The sequence below is a fragment of the Haematobia irritans genome, chromosome 1, assembly GCF_050003625.1.
Source record: "Haematobia irritans isolate KBUSLIRL chromosome 1, ASM5000362v1, whole genome shotgun sequence".
Classification (NCBI taxonomy): Eukaryota; Metazoa; Arthropoda; class Insecta; order Diptera; family Muscidae; genus Haematobia; species Haematobia irritans.
This window is the reverse complement of record NC_134397.1, coordinates 199,074,899-199,096,631: the sequence shown is the minus strand read 5'-3', so window position 1 is coordinate 199,096,631 and position 21,733 is coordinate 199,074,899. Positions and strand designations below refer to the sequence as shown.

General features: G+C 34.8%; 1 protein-coding gene across 1 annotated transcript; it reads left to right on the top strand.

Annotated features, from left to right (window-relative positions):
• The first annotated feature begins 5,750 nt into the window (after positions 1–5,750).
• Positions 5,751–20,111, top strand: Osi15 (DUF1676 domain-containing protein Osi15). Its single transcript, XM_075292547.1, has 3 exons — positions 5,751–6,356; positions 15,093–15,245; positions 18,955–20,111. The coding sequence occupies exons 1-3, from the start codon at positions 6,041–6,043 to the stop codon at positions 19,122–19,124; spliced, it is 639 nt and encodes a 212-aa protein (XP_075148662.1). The 5' UTR covers positions 5,751–6,040; the 3' UTR covers positions 19,125–20,111.
• Positions 20,112–21,733: the final 1,622 nt, after the last annotated feature.

Below are 21,733 nucleotides of genomic sequence, written 5' to 3'. Positions count from 1 at the left end.
TCGCTTATATGGGGGCTATATACAATTATGAACTTGATATGGACCAATTTTTGTGTGATTGGGGATCGATTTATCTGAGGGCCATATATAACTATAGACCGATATGGACCTAGTTAGGCATGGTTGTTAACGACCATATACTAGCACAATGTACCAAATTTCAACTCACTCGGATGAAATTTGCTCCTCCAAGAGGTTCCAAAACCAAATCTCGGGATCGGTTTATATGGGGCTATGTACGATTATGGACTGAAATGGACCACTTTTGGCATGGTTGTTAAATATCATATACTACCACCACGTACCAAATTTCAAGCAGATCGGATGAATTTTGCTTCTCCAAAAGGCACCAGAGGTCAAATCTGGGGATCGGTTTATATGGGAGCTATATATAATTATGGACTGATAGGAACCAATTCCTGCATGGTTGGTGATACCATATACTAACATCACGTACCAAATTCCAACCGAATGGGAAGAATTTTGCTCTTCCAAGGGGCTCTGGAGGTCAAATCTCGGGATCGGTTTATATGGGGCCTATATATAATTATGGACCAATATCGACCAATTTTTGCATGGGAGTTTGAGGCCATATATTAACATTACGTACCAAATTTCAACTGAATCAGATGAATTTTGGTCTTCCAAGAGGTTCCGGAGGTCAAATCTGGTGATCGGTTTATATGGGGGCTATATATAATTATGAACCGATGTGGACCAATTTTTGCATGGTTGTTAGAGACCATATACTAACATCACGTACCAAATTTCAGCCGGATCGGATGAAATTTGCTTCTCTTAGTGGCCTCGCAAGCCAAATCGGGGGATCGGTTTATATGGGGGCTATATATAATTATGGACCGATGTGGACCAATTTTTGCATGGTTGTTAGAGACCATATACTAACACCATGTACCAAATTTCAGCCGGATCGGATGAAATTTGCTTCTCTTAGAGGCCTCGCAAGCCAAATCGGGGGATCGGTTTATATGGGGGCTATATATAATTATGGACCGATGTGGACCAATTTTTGCATGGTTGTTAGAGACCATATACCAACACCATGTAACAAATTTCAGCCGGTTCGGATGAAATTTGCTTCTCTTTTAGGCACCGCAAGCCAAATATGGGGATCGGTTTATATGGGGGCTATATATAATTATGGACCGATGTGGACCAATTTTTGCATGGTTGTTAGAGACCATATACCAACACCATGTACCAAATTTCAGCCGGTTCGGATGAAATTTGCTTCTCTTAGGGTCCTCGCAAGCCAAATCGGGGGATCGGTTTATATGGGGGCTATATATAATTATGAACCGATGTGGACCAATTTTTGCATGGTTGTTAGAGACCATATACTAACATCACGTACCAAATTTCAGCCGGATCGGATGAAATTTGCTTCTCTTAGAGGCCTCGCAAGCCAAAACGGGGGATCGGTTTATATGGGGGCTATATATAATTATGGACCGATGTGGACCAATTTTTGCATGGTTGTTAGAGACCATATACCAACACCACGTACCAAATTTCAGCCGGATCGGATGAAATTTGCTTCTCTTAGGGGCCTCGCAAGCCAAATCGGGGGATCGGTTTATATGGGGCTATATATAATTATGGATCGATGTGGACCAATTTTTGCATGGTTGTTAGAGACCATATACTAACACCATGTACCAAATTTCAGCCGGATCGGATGAAATTTGCTTCTCTTAGAGGCCTCGCAAGCCAAATTTTGGGGTCCGTTTATATGGGGGCTATACGTAAAAGTGGACCGATATGGCCCATTTGCAATACCATCCGACCTACATCAATAACAACTACTTGTGCCAAGTTTCAAGTCGATAGCTTGTTTCGTTCGGAAGTTAGCGTGATTTCAACAGACGGACGGACGGACGGACATGCTCAGGTCGACTCAGAATTTCACCACGACCCAGAATATATATACTTTATGGGGTCTTAGAGCAATATTTCGATGTGTTACAAACGGAATGACAAAGTTAATATACCCCCCATCCTATGGTGGTGGGTATAAAAAGAGAAAATCGTTAAATTAGTGTGGGTCATAAATCAAAATTTGTAAAAATCGAGCAATATTCTTATGTAAAAGCTACAAGTACGTATAAATACGATCGGCTAGTACATCATAATTTGAAATTTGAGTAACGTTGGTTAATAAATAAGAGTATTATGGCCAAATTTGGGAAAATAGAGCGATGCATATATATGGAAGCTATATCTAAATCTGGACCAAATTGCATAATATTTTTCGGGATTGATTAATACCACAAAAGGTTACCTTGTGCAAGATTTGAGTAAGATCAGTTAAGAAATGAGGCCGGTATGGTCAAACGTAAGGTTATTAGGGGCGAATTTTTCAAAATCGGGTGATACATATATGGGAGCTATATCTACATCTGAACCGATTTCGATGAAATTTTGCACATATAGTTAGTACTATTGAGTATTGATTCTAGCAAACTTTTAGTAAGATCGGTTAATAAATAAGGGTTCTATGGCCAAATTTGGGAAAATCGGACTAAACATATATATGGGAGCTATATCTAAATCTGAACCGATTTCGATGATTTTTTGCACCTATAGTAAGTGCTATAGAAGACTACATTTAGCCAACTTTGAGTAAGATCGGTTGATAAATAAAGGTTTTGTGGCCAAATTTGGGAAAATCGGGCGATACATATATATGGGAGCTATATCTAAATCTAAACCGATTTGAATGAAATTTTGCAGACTTGAAGGGCGATGGAAAAGATTACCTTTTGCCAAATTTGGTGACGATGCGTTTGCAAAAACGCGCAACGTGACCCCATTTGTCGAAATAGGGCGATACATATATATGGGAGCTATATCTAAATTTGATCCGATTTCTTCCAAATTCAATAGCGTTCGTCCGTGTGCCCAAAAAACTCACTGTACCAAATTTCATCGAAAACGGTTAATAATTGCGACCGGAATCCTGTGAAGCGCTAGATCGACTCAGGAGGTGATTCTGAGTCGATCGGTATATATTTTATGGGGTCTAAAATCAATATTTCTGGTAGGCACATTTTTTGGCCGATCAAACTTATTATACCCAAACCACTATGTGGTTTAGAGTATAAAAACGCTACCATGACTCGAACCTGTGTTGTCTGCACCATAACAGTCGCCTTAGCACATTTCACCACCAGCGGAGTTGTCATAACAACGTCTAGCGATTATTTTAAGACTTCTCATGGCCAAAGGAAAAAAATGCCGTTCATGCAATCGTGAACGCCCGTGGACGAAATCGTCAACATTCCGTTTCGATTGTTTGTGAACGTTTCCGTTTCATTTTGTCAACGTCTGTTCACGATTGTGGAACGCAATTTTTTCTATTAGTGCAGCCTATAGAAATACAATTTTGGCAAAATGTTATATACACGCAAAAAAATAATTCTTTCCTCCCAAACGAAATTTTAGACAAACAAACTTCGTTTCTCATTTGCTTTTCGCTGTAAGGAAGTGTATTTGAAAGAAAAGTATATACTTTTTGTGATAAACGTTTATTCTTTTCCAGGATGTAAAAACAATTTCATAAAGACAAACTAAAAAAACATTGTTTTCTTGCTAATTGCATTTGCCCTCATATCTTTCTCACATCCACGAGTTTTTTAGTTCTTAACACCTTTTCCTGTAATACCAACAATGTAGAAGAAATTATACGATTTTATAAATTTTTAAATTTTTTTTACCTTTCGCCTGGACGGAGAATCGAACCGCGGACCATGCACTTTGTAAGCCAACACACTAACCACTGAGCTATGTACCTTGTTATGGTCATCAATAGATAATTATACATATAAGTTATATTTATATAGCATAGCTTGCGGCGCCCACGAACCGAATAAACAAAGTTTATTTAACAGAAACAAACATTTAGTTTGGCACCGTGGAGCAGTGGTTGCTACGTCCGACTTGCATGTCAAGGGTCATGGGTTCGATCCCTGCTTCGACCAGAGTTTTTTTTTTTACATATATTCCAGATATGTCCGGAAGATTCCGAAAAAATTTTCAACATTACATTGTAGTATATTAAATTTTGAACTGTAAAATGTGTCTTATTTAAGACCTAAGGTCAGAAAAGAACAGTGTTTGATATAAACGAAATGGATTGTGTTGTTGTTTCAAAAATAACTTTTTTTATTGAAAAAATAAAAATTTTGTAACAAACGAATTTTTTTGGTGAGAAAAGTTTAAAATTTTCGAAGCAATTCAAAAAACTCTAACAAAAGAAAAACGTTTTCGGTACTCGTTTTCCAAACGTTTTTTTTCTTTGCGTGTAGAAATAAAATTTTGTCAAAATTTTAATATATTCAATATCTTTTTAAATATTTTCGTGTTGCTTCAAAGTCCATTTTGAGTAACTTGTTAGTGGAAGCTAAATCGTTTAAACATTTAAAATTGGACACATTTACAATTCAAGCGATATTTATACACCCAAAAAATTGTCGCTAATAGGAGAGATCATAATATATAAAATTGCAAAAATTGCTATGAACTTCTAAAGCAAAAAAAAATAAAACATTTCTTTCGAAGAAAACACATGCTTTTTAAACTTGGTAGATTGTTGGTAAAGTTTTCTTCAAATGTTGGTAAATTATTTTTGGCATGAGTGGTAAGTGTACGATACAAAGATTCCTGCTGTAAATTTAATAAAAAAAATTGTAACCAAAGATGTTGAAATAAAATTTCGTTATTTTAAAGAAATTTACCCTCAACATTATATAAATTGCGTGTACGTAACTATCATTAGGCGACGTAAACTTTCATAATAGGTCAAAATTTTTTCAGTGTATGTGTAATTGAAAAAGTTTGTAAACATAAGTTTTATAGACCTATTGCTTAATATCTTCCTTAAATCCACTTAAAAACAATTCCCCCCATTGTTTATAAATTCTTCTATTTGTGGTGACAACAACACCGTTCAAAAAGAAAAAAAAAACAAACCGGTGGTTTATGTCCAGTAACGAGTAGAATATCAATCAGATAATCAAACTATATCGAAAGCTAAGTTTAGCTAAAAAATATATAGGACATAAGTAAGGTATGTATTATTCCAAAAATTTGTATTTTTTTGGCTACCAATAATAAAAGAAATTCGAAATGTATGATGACCAAAACAAAAATGATATTTTTGAATAAAATTTCCGTGTCTTCACAAAAATACGAGACTTCCCTTTCGTTTGAATGTGAAACGTGCCTGAATTGAGTGCAAGTATGTGAGAGCTCGGATGGCTGCCTCTATGAGGCTCAAGGCATCAAGTGCTTTTAGCCAAGCTAATACAATGTTTAAGACCAATATGGCCATTGAATAATAGTCTTCGGTGGAGGGGCCAAATGTTCGATGGTATTGGTAATGGACTATAGAAGCTAATGCGATTGACTCTTAAGAAAAATTCAAAACGAAATACTTTCTGGACAGCTAATAGCTGATGAGTGTATTGATATTTGAATAAATTTTAGATAATGCATTAAAAATGTATAAAACGACGCAAAAGTAATTGTTGCTATTTTATTATGGCCGGTTTTGGGGGTGGGCGGGAGTAGGCAAATGAAATTTTTACGCATTACGATATGGCGTCCTAACCATTCTTGAATCACACTTACATACAAATAAAGTACGCTTTGGCAGGTGGATGGACGGACGGAAATGTATGGGGGCCCAAATAAATTTTTCCGCTTAATTAATTTTTTGTAAAATATTTCTTGCCTTAGTTACTCTGACCGGGTAAAATTTATGTTTGTGTACATATTTGGTTATTGGAAAAAGTTTTGGAATGGCGATTTGCAAATCAGACATTTGGGGACAGAGAGTGTCATCGTCATTATAAATACCCATGTGGGACATTTAATCAATCACAATATCATTTCATCATTCAAAGCCAACTGTTGTGTGGTGTGTAGTGCCTTAAATCAAAGAAACTAAAAAAGACAAAAAAAACAATAACGATAAAAATTAAATCAATTTTTACAAACCAAAAAAAAAAACAGAAAAATGCTTTCGAAAATTATTTGTGTCGTTTTTGTGGCCACATTTGTGTGCAGTGCTGTAGCCTTGCCCAAACAGGATACCACAGAAAAGGATTTAGTGAATATGATCAATAAAATCGACAATGAAGCTTCTCTACCTTTATTCGGCGGCATGATCATCGAACGCTCAGCATCCGGCCGTTCTTTTGGCCCTGCCCCAAAAGCTATTGAAACTTTTGAAGAACGCGCTGAACGTTATTTGCAAACTCACCAATTGAATTTCGCCTTCCCCGATGGTGAAGAAGATGATGAAGAAGTTTCAAATGGTCGTTCCATTGAAGGTGAGTCATCGGTGCAGTGATATATTAATAAGAAATCCAACAAAAAAGACTTAAAGTGAAACGGAACAAAATGAGAGCAAATTTGGAAAAATGTGGAAATAAAACAAGAAAAATTCAAAAAAAAAAAAAAACAAAACCATAAATATTATAAACATTGATAAATACTTTACTACGAGTGCTTCTATAAAACAAAAATTTCATTTGTGATATGATCACTCCGAAAATCCTTATGTCTAAAATAGTAAGAACGAATCATATGCCTCTGCAGAAAGAATTAAAAAATTTCTCCTCGACAAATGCTGGTGACATTTTCCGTGTTTTTAAAATCATCTCCAAGTGGAATTTCACCATAATGTGAGCAAAACGTAGACGCGGCCAGCAGCACTCAGTGATAAGAAATAAATTCACCACAAATGGTACCGCAATGAACTGAATATTCTAAAAGTAACATAACAAGCTACCCCTATTCCTAACCCAACATATGCCCAGTAATCGGCTTGTTTTGCGCCCTGATTCCTTTCTTCCCTAGAAGGGAAGCTTGAGAGCACATTGTTCATAACAAATTCTTCAATTTTTTTCTAGTCTCTATTCCAAGCTGGTCAGGTTTCAAATAATTTTTTCCTCATTTGGCGATATCCATATCTCCTAAATGCAGTGTACTATTGAAATAGGTACTACTCAGAGGTAATCTCACACTCGCAGCTCGTTCTACTACATCACCTACTGTTGTTTCTTTCGGGTAGAGATTTCCCTCGCCTATAGGTACTCGGAAAAGTCCGTGTTTGTTTCACCCATTGTATTTTCGCTTATGGGACTTATGGGACGGGAGCCACCGTGGTGCAATGGTTAGCATGCCCGCCTTGCATACACAAGGTCGTGGGTTCGATTCCTGCTTCGACCGAACACCAAAAAGGTTTTTAAGCGGTGGATTATCCCACCTCAGTAATCCTGGTGACATTTCTGAGGGTTTCAAAGCTTCTCTAAGTGGTTTCACTGCAATGTGGAACGCCGTTCGGACTCGGGTATAAAAAGGAGGTCCCTTGTCATTGAGCTTAACATGGAATCGGGCAGCACTCAGTGATAAGAGAGAAGTTCACCAATGTGGTATCACAATGGACTGAATAGTCGAAGTGAGCCTGATACATCAGGCTGCCACCTAACCTAACCATGGGACTTTCCATATGTATCCCCAGTGACACCTCATCCACTTTCTTGCACGCAAAAAAGGAATTCGATATCCCCAAATATATTTCATGAACATTATACCTTTTCACGGGAAACATGTAGAGTATTTGTCTCAACCATGTCGCAAAAAAAAAAATAAAATAAAAAAAAAACAATATTATTGACAAAAATGTTCCTTGTCCTCCGTGAAAAAGTAAAATTATGCTCTTAAAACATATTCCTTCTCTGGCTGTGCACTTTATTGTCTCTATGGCCACTTTCCTTTATGTTTTAGCTCGAATCTTCAGTTTATTTATCTCTATATGGTGCAATGGTTAACATGTCCCCTTGCATACAAAGATCATGGGCTGAATCCCATGGGTTGAATCCAGTACAGTTACCGAACGAAATGAACAATTTGCTGTTACTTCCATAGCCCTCCGACAATCCGTGAATATGTTCCCGTTTCCTTTCACCAGTCTATCAAATAATAAAGTTGTGTGCAGTATTGCAAATGGGGCATATCGGTTCACTTTTACGTATAGCCCCCATATAAACGGAACCCCAAATTTGGCTTGCAGACCCTCTAAGAGAAGCAAATTTCATCCGATCCGGCTGAAATTTGGTACATGGTGTTAGTATATGGTCTCTAATTACCATGCAAAAATAGGTCCACATCGGTGCATAATTATATATAGCCCCCATATAAACCGATCACCAGATTTGAACTCTGGAGCCTCTTGGAAGACCGAAATTCATCTGATTCAGTTGATATTTGGTACGTGGTGTTAATATATGGCCTCAAACACCCATGCAAAAATTGGTCGAAATCGGTCCATAATTATATATAGCCCCCATATAAACCGATCCCCAGATGTGACCTCCGCAGCCCCTTGGAAGAGCAAAATTCATCCGATTCGTTTGAAATTTGGTACGTGATGTTAGTATATGGCCTCAAACACCTATGCAAAAATTGGTCGAAATCGGTCCATAATTATATATAGCCCCCATATAAACCGATCCCCAGATGTGACCTCCGCAGCCCCTTGGAAGTGCAAAATTCATCCGATTCGGTTGAAATTTGGTACGTGATGTGATCCAACAACCATGCAGGAATTGGTTCATATCAGTTCATAACTATATATAGCCCCCATATAAACCGATCCCCAGATTTGACCTCCGGTGCCTTTTGGAGAAGCAAAATTCATCCGATCTGGCTGAAATTTGGTACGTGGTGGTAGTATATGATATTTAACAACCATGCCAAAAGTGGTCCATATCAGTCCATAATCATATATAGCCCCCATATAAACCGATCCCGAGATTTGGTTTTGGAGTCTCTTGGAGGAGCAACTTTCATCCGAGTCAGTTGAAATTTGGTACATTGTGCTAGTATATGGCCGTTAACAACCATGTCTAACTAGGTCCACATCGGTCCATAGTTATATATAGCCCTCAGATAAATCGATCCCCAATCACACAAAAATTGGTCCATATCAATTTTATAATTGTATATAGCCCCCATATAAGCGACCCCCATATTTCAATTCTGGCTCCCTACGTACCGTGCAAAAGTCCATATCAATTCATAATTATTTGTAGACTTACCTACACATACCTTTTTTGTCTAATATATATTATAGAACGTATGGACTAACTCACAATTTAGAAAACGATTTAAGATACCACAACCCAAGTAATTCGATTGTGGATGACAGCCTTTCGTAGAAGTTTCTACGCAATCCATGGTGGAGAGTACATAAGATTCGGCCTGGCCGAACTTACGGCCATATATACTTGTTTTTTTTTTTTTAAATAGAATTGATTTCCACAATAGAGAAATTTTATTAACGTATCGATTTTTTCCTTCACGCATAACGGATCTCATTCACTATAGTAGTCCCATACACGTGTGAAGGCTAGTCACACGTGTAACTAGCATTTCCTGCCACGGGCAACTAAATTTCGAGCGGGTTGTTAATCGATGTGCAAGGTGACGCATATAGCGGTTTAATGGAAGTCGCTTAATATGATTTATAGCCTCTCATTTTCGATATAACCCCTGTATATTGATAGAGTCGATACAGTCCTTATCCCTCACAATTTAACTTCTTGAATATCACATGCCACCTAGATTGTAAACATTTTAGTTGATTATTGAAATTATTAAAGATTTTCTAAAGACAAATGATTCACATTCAATTCATGCTAGACATTATATCGATGTCCTCATTCCAGAGTACGCTAAGTCGACTTAGCATTTTTTGATGGAGTTCGTTGTTTTATATTCGAACTGATGTGAATTTCATCCTGTTAAAATTTCGAATTTATTGGACACTTCTATCAAAAGTTATGGTTAATATTGTACGTTGTTTGTGACTAAAGTTTTAAAAATTTCCAATCCAAAAAGGGCTAAAATCTGTGTTCGGTCTAAAGTGGTCTAAGTCATTTTTTAGCCATGTTCTATCATCACTATTATGAATTTGTACATACAAAAAAATCTACAATAAACATGATTTTAAGACCGAAAACAGTGAATTTATATCTTATTCGGTTTTTGAGAAACTTTGAACTTGTTTCCTGTAAAATTAACTTTTCAGACTTAGCGTACTTTGGAATGGAGACATCGCTATGACCTTCAGCCCGACTGAACTAAACAGCTTTTTTTACTGAGTTGTGCTATTTGCAAAAATTATATTATTCCAAGATAGAAACTTATTATTCTTACATAAAAAATTGATTTGAAAATCCGAATCCTCCAAATAAGTCATTCATCAGCTAGCCACCATTTAAGTTTGTTTCTTTTTTTTTTTTGGAGATTGCCTTCATTGTCAAACCCAAACAATCATAGTGTGGCGGAAGCAATTGCACATCAATTCAACGGGGAATACGTGCCCGCTTTAAAAGATTACCATTGTCGAAATCACTCCCGTTAGCAAGGGAAAGTCATCATACATACGCATACTTTCATCGTGATGTGTGTCCCACAAAAGATTGACAAAATACTCGCTCGCAGTACGTGCATTGTGGTGAATGAGCTATTTAGACAAATGTTTCTATGACGGCCCAATAAGATGGGCATGTTGTCTGTGTGGACGATAACACGCAAATGAAATGTTTCGAATTTTTACGTGAGTAGATTTTTTAAATAAATCATTTTGAGGCGTTTTACGTTTGGTTTTTGGAAATAACGAAAGTGAAGTGAAAATCTTTGTTAGAAAAAATGGGATGTTTTTTTCGAAGGGAAGAAATAAATAATTTGTTTCCTTAAACGGGATTGTGGCGTAATTTAACAAATCGTTTGAAATTGATTGAAGGATATTTAGAATAGTGATTTTGGGGGCATCCTGCAGATGGTACACCGACAAAATAGGTTATACAATATTGAATGAAAAATAATTTCAGTGGACCTATACCTTAATCCTTTGAGTAGTCAGGGTATAATAAGGTGGATTTGCAGTCAAAATAATGAAATTATTTATGAATGAAATAACTTATGCCAAAATTAAGTTACATAAAACATAAAGACAGTGAAATTGTCACCCAAGATCGCCTTAATTTTGTTCACATTTGGGAGGTATACGCTTTTCATAATGTCCAAGTTTAAAAGGTTTCACTGTAGTTGGCTTTAATATTTTGGAAAATTTATCAATGTATTCAAATATTATGCAGAATAATTAGGCACCAAAATCTCGCACTACATATGAATATACACTGAAAATTTTTTGCGAAAGGTTCCACAACTCAATGAAATTTTCCTTTTTTCTAAGTATGTCTCAAACCTTTGATGAACTAAACGTGGGTATAAACTTCAATGACCGAGAATACAAAAGTTCAATATGATCTAAAGCAGATGAACTTTTTCCTATGATTCACATAAATAGTAAGAACCTTATGGTTATGGCCATGATTTGGCGTCAAGGATTTTTATACTCTGCGCCACACTGTGGAACAGGGTATTGCATATGTTTGCAACACCCAGAAGGAGATGAGATAGACACTGGTGTCTTTGGCAATAATGCTCAGGATTGGTCCCTGAGGCGTCTATCTGTGAACACCTTTTTGCGATAAAAGTCTAGGTCGCAGTTTTAGTCCAATCGACTTCAATTTCCCGCCATATGACCACAAAGGTCAAAGTTGTAATCCGATTTACGTGAAATTTTGCACAGGGAGTAGAATTAATATAGTAACTATGCATTTCAAATTTGGTTGAAATCAGTTCAGATTTCGATATAACTTCCATATATATATTTTTTTACGATTTAGGCAGTACTGGCCAAAATACTCACATTTTCCTTATAAAATTGCCACTGCTATTTCGAAACCTTGTAAAAATTACTCCGATTTGCCTATACTTCTAATACATATCTATCGACCGATAAATCATAAACACAATATTGCGAAGTTGCCTCAAAATTGGTACAAATTTGATTTTTTATAGCAGTTTGTTCCACCCCAGGGCATTAGCCGACTTAAAGTTAAAGTCTATAAATTTTGTAGAACTCTAACAAATGTTGAGCAGATAGGGTCAGATTTAAATATATGTATGTATATAGGAACATAAACCTTTATATATAGCAGCCATTACATTGGATCGATTTGATATGCTATCGAAAATGTGGATGTACAAATGGTGCAGGGTATAATATAGTCGGCCATGCCCGACTTTTGACTTTGCTTACTTGTGTTTTATACCCTTCACCATAGGAAGGGGGTGTATTAACTTTGTCATTCCGTTTCTAACACATCGAAATATTGCTCTAAGACCCCATAAAGTATATATATTCTGTGTCGTGGTGAAATTCTGAGTCGATCTGAGCATGTCCGTCCGTCCGTCTGTTGAAATCACGCTAACTTCCGAACGAAACAAGCTATCGACTTGAAACTTGGCACAAGTAGTTGCTATTGATGTAGGTCGGATGGTATTGCAAATGGGCCATATCGGTCCACTTTTACGTATAGCCCCCATATAAACGGACCCCCAAAATTTGGCTTGCGATTGCTCTAAGAGAAGCAAAATCCGATCCGGCTGAAATTTGGTACATGGTGTTAGTATATGGTCTCTAACAACAATGAAAAAATTGGTCCATATCGGTCCACTTTTACGTATAGCCCCCATATAAACGGACCCCCAAATTTGCCTTGCGATCGCTCTAAGAGAAGCAAATTTCATCCGATCCGGCTGAAATTTGGTACATGATGTTAGTAAATGGTCTCTAACAACCATGCAAAAATTGGTCCATATCGGTCCATATTTATATGTAGCCCCCATATAAACCGATTCCCCGATTTGGCTTGCGGGGCCTCTAAGAGAAGCAAAATTCATCCGATCCGGCTGAAATTTGGTACATGGTATTGGTATATGTTCTCTAATGACCATGCAAAAATTGGTCCACATCGGTCCATAATTATATATAAATTATATAGGAGGAGCAAAATTCATCCGATCCGGTTGAAATTAGCAACGTGGTGTTAGTATAAGGCCGCTAATATCCATGCCAAAATTGGTCCATATCGGTCTATAGTTATATATAGCCGATCCCCAATCACACAAAAATTGGTCCATATCGGTTCATATTCATGGTTGCCAGTCGAGCCAAAAATAATCTACCAAAATTTTATTTTTATGGAAAACATTGTCAAAATGTTATTTCTATAGAAAATTTTGTAAAAATTTTATTTCTATAGAAAATTTTGTCAAAATTTTATTTATATAGAAAATTTTGTAAAAATTTTATTTCTATAGAAAATTTTGTCAAAATTTTATTTCCATAGAAAAATTTTTCCAAATTTTATTTCTATAGAAAATTTTTTCCAAATTTTATTTCTATAGAAAATGTTGTCAAAATTTTATTTTGTCAAAATTTTATTTCTATAGAAACTTTAAACTTAATTATATATTTATGTATTTCATCGGCCTTTTTTAGTTTAATATGTACTATGTATGGACTACATTGTAATTTAGAAGACGGTGTTAGGAAGTTTTAAGATACCTTGCCATCGGCAAGTGTTACCGCAACCAAGTAATTCGATTGTAGAGTTCCTACGCAATCCATGGTGGAGGGTACATAAGCTTCGGCCTGGCCGAACTAACGGACGTATATACTTGTTTCTTAATTATGTCTCAAACATGTTATGAACTAAACGTGGGTATAAAGTTCAATGACCGAAGATATATAAGTTCAATATGACCTAAAGCTTATGAAAATTTTCCTACGAATCCCAAAAATAGTAAGAATGAACTACTGTATGGTCAAAATGGTCATGATTTAGCGCCAATGATTTTTTTCTTTAATTTTAGTTTATTTTTTCCTCTCTTGAGAGGGTGTCCAACTTTTGTGGAAATCTCAAACTGTGGAGTACAATTTTTTTCGCACTACGTAGTTCATTCTTCCTATAAAACGTTTTTAGTTTTTTTTTTGTGCATACTTCTCATTGGAACTTGGAAGAATTTTCTTCTGGACTTTAGAATTTTTTGCTATTTTTATTTTTTGTACGTCTTTTTTCTATGGCTACTTTTAAATGATTAGCGGTCTAATATATATAGTCATATACAAATTTGTATTCCTAAGTACCACATATCCATTCAAGGCTAAATATATATCTACAAGACAAATAAATTAAGCATTCCATCGCCACATTGCCTCTCAAATATTTTTTATTAAATAATTCCGAAAAAAAATATTACAAAATTGTATGACCCCCTTCTCAACTCAACTAAATATTGCATAAATTCACATGGTCACGTATATATAATAGAAAGTGAAATTTATTCTCATAAAACTCCTTAACGTCAGCTGTACGTACGCATAAAATATGCCAAAAATGTAATTAAACACAATGAAATGAATTACGACCATACCACTAAGACTAACGAAAAAAATTTTAATATGCTGATTATGTTACATTGAATGTCTCAGAAAAAGAAAAACGAAATTCAATGACAAAATGAAATATAAACAAAAAGTGACAACAACCTTCAAAACGAATATTGTCTGCTTGTTTTGGATTAATCAGAAAAAAGGCACACAAAAAAATACAACAATAAAAAGAATTGTTGTTATCCTAAAATTTGTATTCAAATAAAGCTTAAACAAATTTTCTTTATTAAGGCAAAACTTTTTAATGTGAATTATGACAATGTTTTCATTAAATTAAGTTATGGGTTGACATTAAATTGTATGGAGTTCATCCATCAAATTCTCCAAATTTTCAGTAACAAAAAAAATTAAATAAACGTCAATGCCCTCTAGTTTCTGTTAAGAAAACTAATTTTATTATTATTTGGAAAATATAAAGTCTTTTTTAAGGCAAAGCTATGGTTTACCGAAAGCTTCATTTAAGCCATGCTTGAATTCTTCTCATCTTTGCTCTCTTATGTTATATATCTCTTATACTAGAAAGCTCTCTTTCCGTTTCCGTTTCCTTTAATTTTAATTTTATTATAAAATTTATAGCATACTTTTAGGCTTTATGATTTAATTGTAGCTTTTTATTATGTGTTGAAACTTGTTTCTTTCTTTTCGTAAATGATTTAGTTGTAATTTTATTTATTTTGTATATTTCTTCCAGAACCCCGCAGCAAGAAAATGAAGAAAATGTTGGTACCTTTGCTTTTGGCTTTGAAATTGAAGAAGGCTGTTATTGTTAAGGTTCTCTTCATGATCATCAAGTTCATCTCCCTCAAGAGTTTGGCCATCTCCCTCTTGGCTCTCTTCTTCGCCGGTAAGTGTTAAAAGAGAATTATTTTTTTACATATTTTTCAATAGACTATCATCATACCAAACAATAATTCCATAATAATTGGATTTTTAGTCATTAATTAATATTTTTTTTTTATACCCAAAACCACATGGTGGTCAGGGTATAAAAGCTTTGATCTCCCAAAAAGTGTGCCTACCACAAATATTGATTTTAGACTCCATCAAATATATACCAACCGACTCAGAATCATCTCCTGAGTCGATCTAGCCTTGGTGTCCGTCCGTCCATGTATTTGTTGTTCACAGGATTCCGGTCCCAATTATTAACCGATTTTGATGAAATTTCTTATATGACTTTTTTTGGCACAAGGACGAACGCTTTTGAATTTGGAAAAAATCAGATCATATTTGGATATAGCTCCCATATATATGTATCGCCCGATTTTCACAAATTTGGTTATTAAACCCTTATTTATCAACCGATATTACTCAAAGTTGGCCAAATCTAATTTTCTGTAGTACGTACTATGGTCATACAACCCTCATTTATTAACCGATCTTACTCAAAGTTGGCCAAATCTAATTTTCTGTAGTACTTACTATATGTGCAAAAACTCATCGAAATCGGTTCAGATTTAGCTATAGCTCTCATATATATGTAGCGCCCGATTTTGTCAAATTTGGCCATAAGTCCCTCATTTATCATCCGATCTGACTCAAAGTTGGCCAAATCTAATTTTCTATTGTACTTACTATATGTGCAAAAAATCATCGAAATCGGTTAAGATTTAGCTATAGCTCCAATATATATGTAGCGCCCGATTTTGCCAAATTTGGCCATAAGTCCCTCATTTATCATCCGATCTGACTCAAAGTTGGCCAAATCTAATTTTCTCTAGTATTGACTACATGTGCAAAAAATCATCGAAATCGGTTAAGATTTAGCTGTAGCTCCCATATAACGGGTGATTTGTTAAGAGCTTGATAACTTTTTAAAAAAAAAAAACGCATAAAATTTGCAAAATCTCATCGGTTCTTTATTTGAAACGTTAGATTGGTCCATGACATTTACTTTTTGAAGATAATTTCATTTAAATGTTGACCGCGGCTGCGTCTTAGGTGGTCCATTCGGATAGTCCAATTTTGGGCAACTTTTTCGAGCATTTCGGCCGGAATAGCCCGAATTTCTTCGGAAATGTTGTCTTCCAAAGCTGGAATAGTTGCTGGCTTATTTCTGTAGACTTTAGACTTGACGTAGCCCCACAAAAAAATAGTCTAAAGGCGTCAAATCGCATGATCTTGGTGGCCAACTTACCGGTCCATTTCTTGAGATGAATTGTTCTCCGAAGTTTTCCCTCAAAATGGCCATAGAATCGCGAGCTGTGTGGCATGTAGCGCCATCTTGTTGAAACCACATGTCAACCTAGTTCAGTTCTTCCATTTTTGGCAACAAAAAGTTTGTTAGCATCGAACGATAGCGATCGCCATTCACCGTAACGTTGCGTCCAACAGCATCTTTGAAAAAATACGGTCCAATGATTCCACCAGCGTACAAACCACACCAAACAGTGCATTTTTCGGGATGCATGGGCAGTTCTTGAACGGCTTCTGGTTGCTCTTCACTCCAAATGCGGCAATTTTGCTTATTTACGTAGCCATTCAACCAGAAATGAGCCTCATCGCTGAACAAAATTTGTCGATAAAAAAGCGGATTTTCTGCCAACTTTTCTAGGGCCCATTCACTGAAAATTCGACGTTGTGGCAGATCGTAAGTCTATTCACGATGAAATGTCAAAGCATACTGAGCATCTTTCTCTTTGACACCATGTCTGAAATCCCACGTGATCTGTCAAATACTAATGCATGAAAATCCTAACCTCAAAAGAATCACCCTTTATATGTAGCGCCCGATTTTCACAAATTTGGTCATAAAACCCGTATTTATTAACCGATCTTACTTAAATTTGGCTTACTCTAATCTTCTATAGTACTTACTATATGTGCAAAAAATCATCGAAATCGGTTCAGATTTAGCTATAGCTCTCATATATATGTATCGCCCGATTTTCACAAATTTGGTCATAAAATCCTTATATATTAACCGATCTTACTTAAATTTGGCTTACTATAATCTTCTATAGTATTTACTATATGTGCAAAAAATCATCGAAATCGGTTAAGATTTAGCTATAGTTCCCATATATATGTAGCGCCCGATTTTACCAAATTTGGCCATAAGTCCTTCATTTATCAACCGATCTTACTCAAAGTTGGCCAAATCTAATTTTCTATAGTACTTACTATATGTGCAAAAAATCATCGAAATCGGTTAAGATTTTGCTATAGCTCCCATATATATGTAGCGCCCGATTTTCACAAATTTGGTCATAAAACCCTTATTTATTAACCGATCTTACTTAAATTTGGCTTACTCTAATCTTCTATAGTATTGACTATATTTGCAAAAACTCATTGAAATCGGTTAAGATTTAGCTATAGCTCCCATATATATGTAGCGCCCGATTTTCACAAATTTGGTAATTAAACCCTTATTTATTAACCGATCTTACTCAAAGTTGGTCAAATCTAATTTTCTACAATACTTACTATATGCGCGAAAAATCATCGAAATCGGTTAAGATTTAGCTATAGCTCCCATATATATGTAGCGCCCGATTTTGTGAAATTTGGCCATAAGTCCCTCATTTATCAACCGATATGATCAAAGTTGGCCAAATCTAATTTTCTACAGCATTTACTATTTGTGCAAAAAATCATCGAAATCGGTTAAGTTTTATCTATAGCTCTCAAATATATGTATCGCCCGTTTTTCAAAAATTTACCCCTTATAACTTTATTTCTGACCATAATAGCCTCATTTCTTAACCTATCTGACTCAAATTTAGCACAAGATAATCTCCTGTAATATCAACAAAACCTTCAAAATATAATGCAAATCGATTCAGATTTAGCTATAGCTCCCATATATATGTATCACCCGTTTTTCAAAAATTTACCCCTTATAACTTTATTTCTGACCATAATAGCCCTATTTAGTACCCGATCTTACTCAAATTTAGCAGAAGGTAACCTTTTGTGATATGAACCAAACCTGGAAAATTTGATTTATTTTGTTTCTTATTCGATCTTTTTCTGTTTTAATAAAAATGCTTTATTTTGTCAAGCTTGAGATCTATTTTTTTTTATTCTTTTCAATTCATCCGTCCTAATATTTCGCAATTTTCTTTGAATTGCTTCATCAGAGGTGTATGATATATGCGTCAATCACTACACAAAATTCTTATTAGAGCATCACTGCTCTCGTCAGCTTTCGCTATTGCACTGGAAAATATTATCCAAATCGGTTTACATTTAGATATAGCTTCCATATATATGCACCGTTCGATTTTCCCAAATTTGGCCATAATACTCTTATTTATGAACCAATGTTGCTCAAATTTCAAATGTGCATGTATTGGGCGATCGTATTTAGGCTTACATGTAGCTCTATCAGACATTTCTGTTCAGATTGTGATAAAACTCCCGTAACCATGTACCCCTTAATGTTCTTAAATATGGAAATGCGGTTTATCTACCAAACCTATTCCACTGATACACTACAAACTAATTCAGTAGGGGTAGAAAGTCGGCCCCGCCCGACTTTCTACTTTACTCATTTGTTTTATTATATTTTTTATTTACTTATTTATATCTTTATTTATTTATTTCAGGTGCCACTTTCTTCAAGGATTTATTGGGCAAGAAAAAGGAACACATCACCACTGCCTACATTACCGGTAGCCCTGCCGCCGAAATTGTGCACTCGGACTGGAATCGTAATGGACAAGCTGCTGCTTCCGATTTGGCCTACAACCACTACGGTTTGGCTCAACCTTTCTAAGCACCTCTAATTTCTAATTGTCTTTAAGTCTATCTAAATCCCTTAAATCCTGCCTTTTTCAACTCTACCAACTCTGTAAACTCTATCCTATGTTTTCTTCACTTCTTCACCACTTTCTTCCACCGCCCGCCTGCCACCTTCCCTTTAGAAAACAAACTAGAAAAACAAGACTAAATTTTGATTAGTTTTAGAATTTAGTAACAACATAATTTTAGTTAGATTTTTTATTTTCACTTGCTATAAACCAAATATCTTTAACTTAAACACAAATGAATGGTCTAGGGGATATGTATGCATTCCCCAAAAACCATTTCCAACGACCCTTGGCTATTGAAAACTTTGGACCTAAAGCTATTCCTTCACCATGCATCACTGTTCATACATTTGAAATCCCATAAAATTTAAAGCCTAAGCATTATTTCTTCTTCATGCTCTGTTAGATTTTTGGACTAACAAGGCCAGCAAAAAAGAATACCGCTTCGGGATTATTCCAGCCATCAAAACAAAAAATTCAAGTGTGAAATTCCTTCATAACACCAAAAAATGTTTATCCAAAAGAAATTTTAAGTCGCCATTATTATTTTTATTTCTTTGTTTTTTTTTTTTGTATAAATCTAAAAGAAAAACAAAAAAATCAAGCCGGTATATAACTACACTGGTACCACACTCAGGTTGTATTTCTTTAAGGATGAATATATGGCCTAAAGCGTTCTGTATTAGCACTTTGCGTATTATGCTTACTATGAATTTCCATGTTGTTTTTTTGAGTTTGCCTTCTTTTCTGTGCGTTGATATTTAGTCCTTAATACCAACAGGGAATGGGAGATTATGCTAATAAGCCATCAAAAAAACAACAACAACAAAAAGTATCATCACATAATTTATTTTGCATTAATTTTAAGTATTTATATAAAAAACAAAAAAACAAAACCATATAAAATAAAACAAAATGACAAAGCAAATTGAATAAAAATTCATTGAAAAGCATTTACGTACATGAGTTTTATTTTTCCTTTTTCCCGGAAATGACACTGACGGCACAAATGAAGCCATAATAAATATAAGACTATTCAAATGTTATTTGAGTTAACAATAGGGGTTGACCTTAAAATGAGCTTAGAGTAAAGAAGAAAAAAAATATATTATAAATAGATTTGGTATTCTCTTGTATAAAACACATAAAACGTTGGGGACAATAACATTAAATTTTAATACAACATTTAAATTTAACTAAATGGAATTATAAATTAAATTCAAATATGAATTTGAATATATTATTATTTATAATAAATAAATAATAAGTATTGACATTTATTGCACAGCCAAAATTTCGTCTTAAAAACACAATTAATTACTCTGAAAAATTATTGTCCTAATATATAAGATTATGCCATCTCAATTTTAAGATACGCAATTTAGACATATTAAAGACAAATTTCTTTAAAACTTTGCAATTTCAATTAAAAGATAGTTTATAATATTTACTTAAAAAATTTTATCATTAAAATTAGGACACAAATCTTACAAACATTTTTCTCTCCATTAAAGTTTGATGATTAACTTAAAGTAGTCTTCTTAAAATTAACTGATATTTAGAACCTTTAGATTTAAGAAAAACGCTTCAAGTAAAGGCTAGGTTAGGTTAGGTGGCAGCCCGATGTATCAGGCTCACTTAGACTATTCAGTCCACACTCAAAAAAAAGTGAACTCACTATTTCACTAAAGCCAATTTAACTATATTTTAGTTCATGAACTTATTATATTTGGTGAAAGTTTCATTTACTCTAATAATTTTTTGCGTACGTTAGTTAAATAAACTAAAAGACGGGAAAAAATTATACACAAGTTAAGGATAGAGATTTACTAAATTCGTATTTGTCATAAAATAGTTCATTATTTCTTCATATTTGTAAATTTTACTACAAAATCGTCCATCATGAACTTTGTATGTCACTAAAGACATTCTTGCAATTTTCAACTCCAAAATTTTCCTTCAAACTACAAAATTTTCTTTAAAAAGTAAAAAAAATATTTATATCTAATAAATTGTCTTGAATTTGTCGAAAAATATTTACTTGTTTTTGTGATATCGGCGCGATGCCAGCGCTTGTAATACTGTTTAGTTAAAAATTTCTAAAAATATTCAAAATTTTCTAAAATTAATCAAAAGTTTTCTTCCTGGTGGGTTCACTATTTTTTCAGTGCATTGTGATACCACATTGGTGAACTTCTCTCTTATCATTGAGTGCTGCCCGATTCCATGTTAAGCTCAATGACAAGGGACCTCCTTTTTATAGCCGAGTTCGAACGGCGTTCCACATTGCAGTGAAACCACTTAGAGAAGCTTTTGTCACCAGCATTACTGAGGTGGGATAATCCACCGCTGAAAAACTTGTTGGTGTTCGGTCGAAGCAGGAATCGAACCCACTACCTTGTGTATACAAGGCGGGCATGCTAACCATTGCACCACGGTGGCTAAGACTTGTTTCAAAGATTTAGCATTTCTGGTTTCCAATTTTCCTGAAATTAAGAAAATATTTTATGCTTTAAAGTATTCGTTATAATTTTTAGTTTTTAAACTGGCATTTATTTATTATTATTAATAGATA

What these genes read in the sequence shown, in the direction of transcription:
- Osi15 (XM_075292547.1), top strand. Translation starts at nt 6,041, where the DNA reads ATGCTTTCGAAAATTATTTGTGTCGTTTTTGTGGCCACATTTGTGTGC. An exon ending in AAATGGTCGTTCCATTGAAG is followed by an intron (nt 6,357 to 15,092) that starts GTGAGTCATCGG and finishes TATTTCTTCCAG; the next exon opens with AACCCCGCAGCAAGAAAATG. An exon ending in CTTGGCTCTCTTCTTCGCCG is followed by an intron (nt 15,246 to 18,954) that starts GTAAGTGTTAAA and finishes TATTTATTTCAG; the next exon opens with GTGCCACTTTCTTCAAGGAT.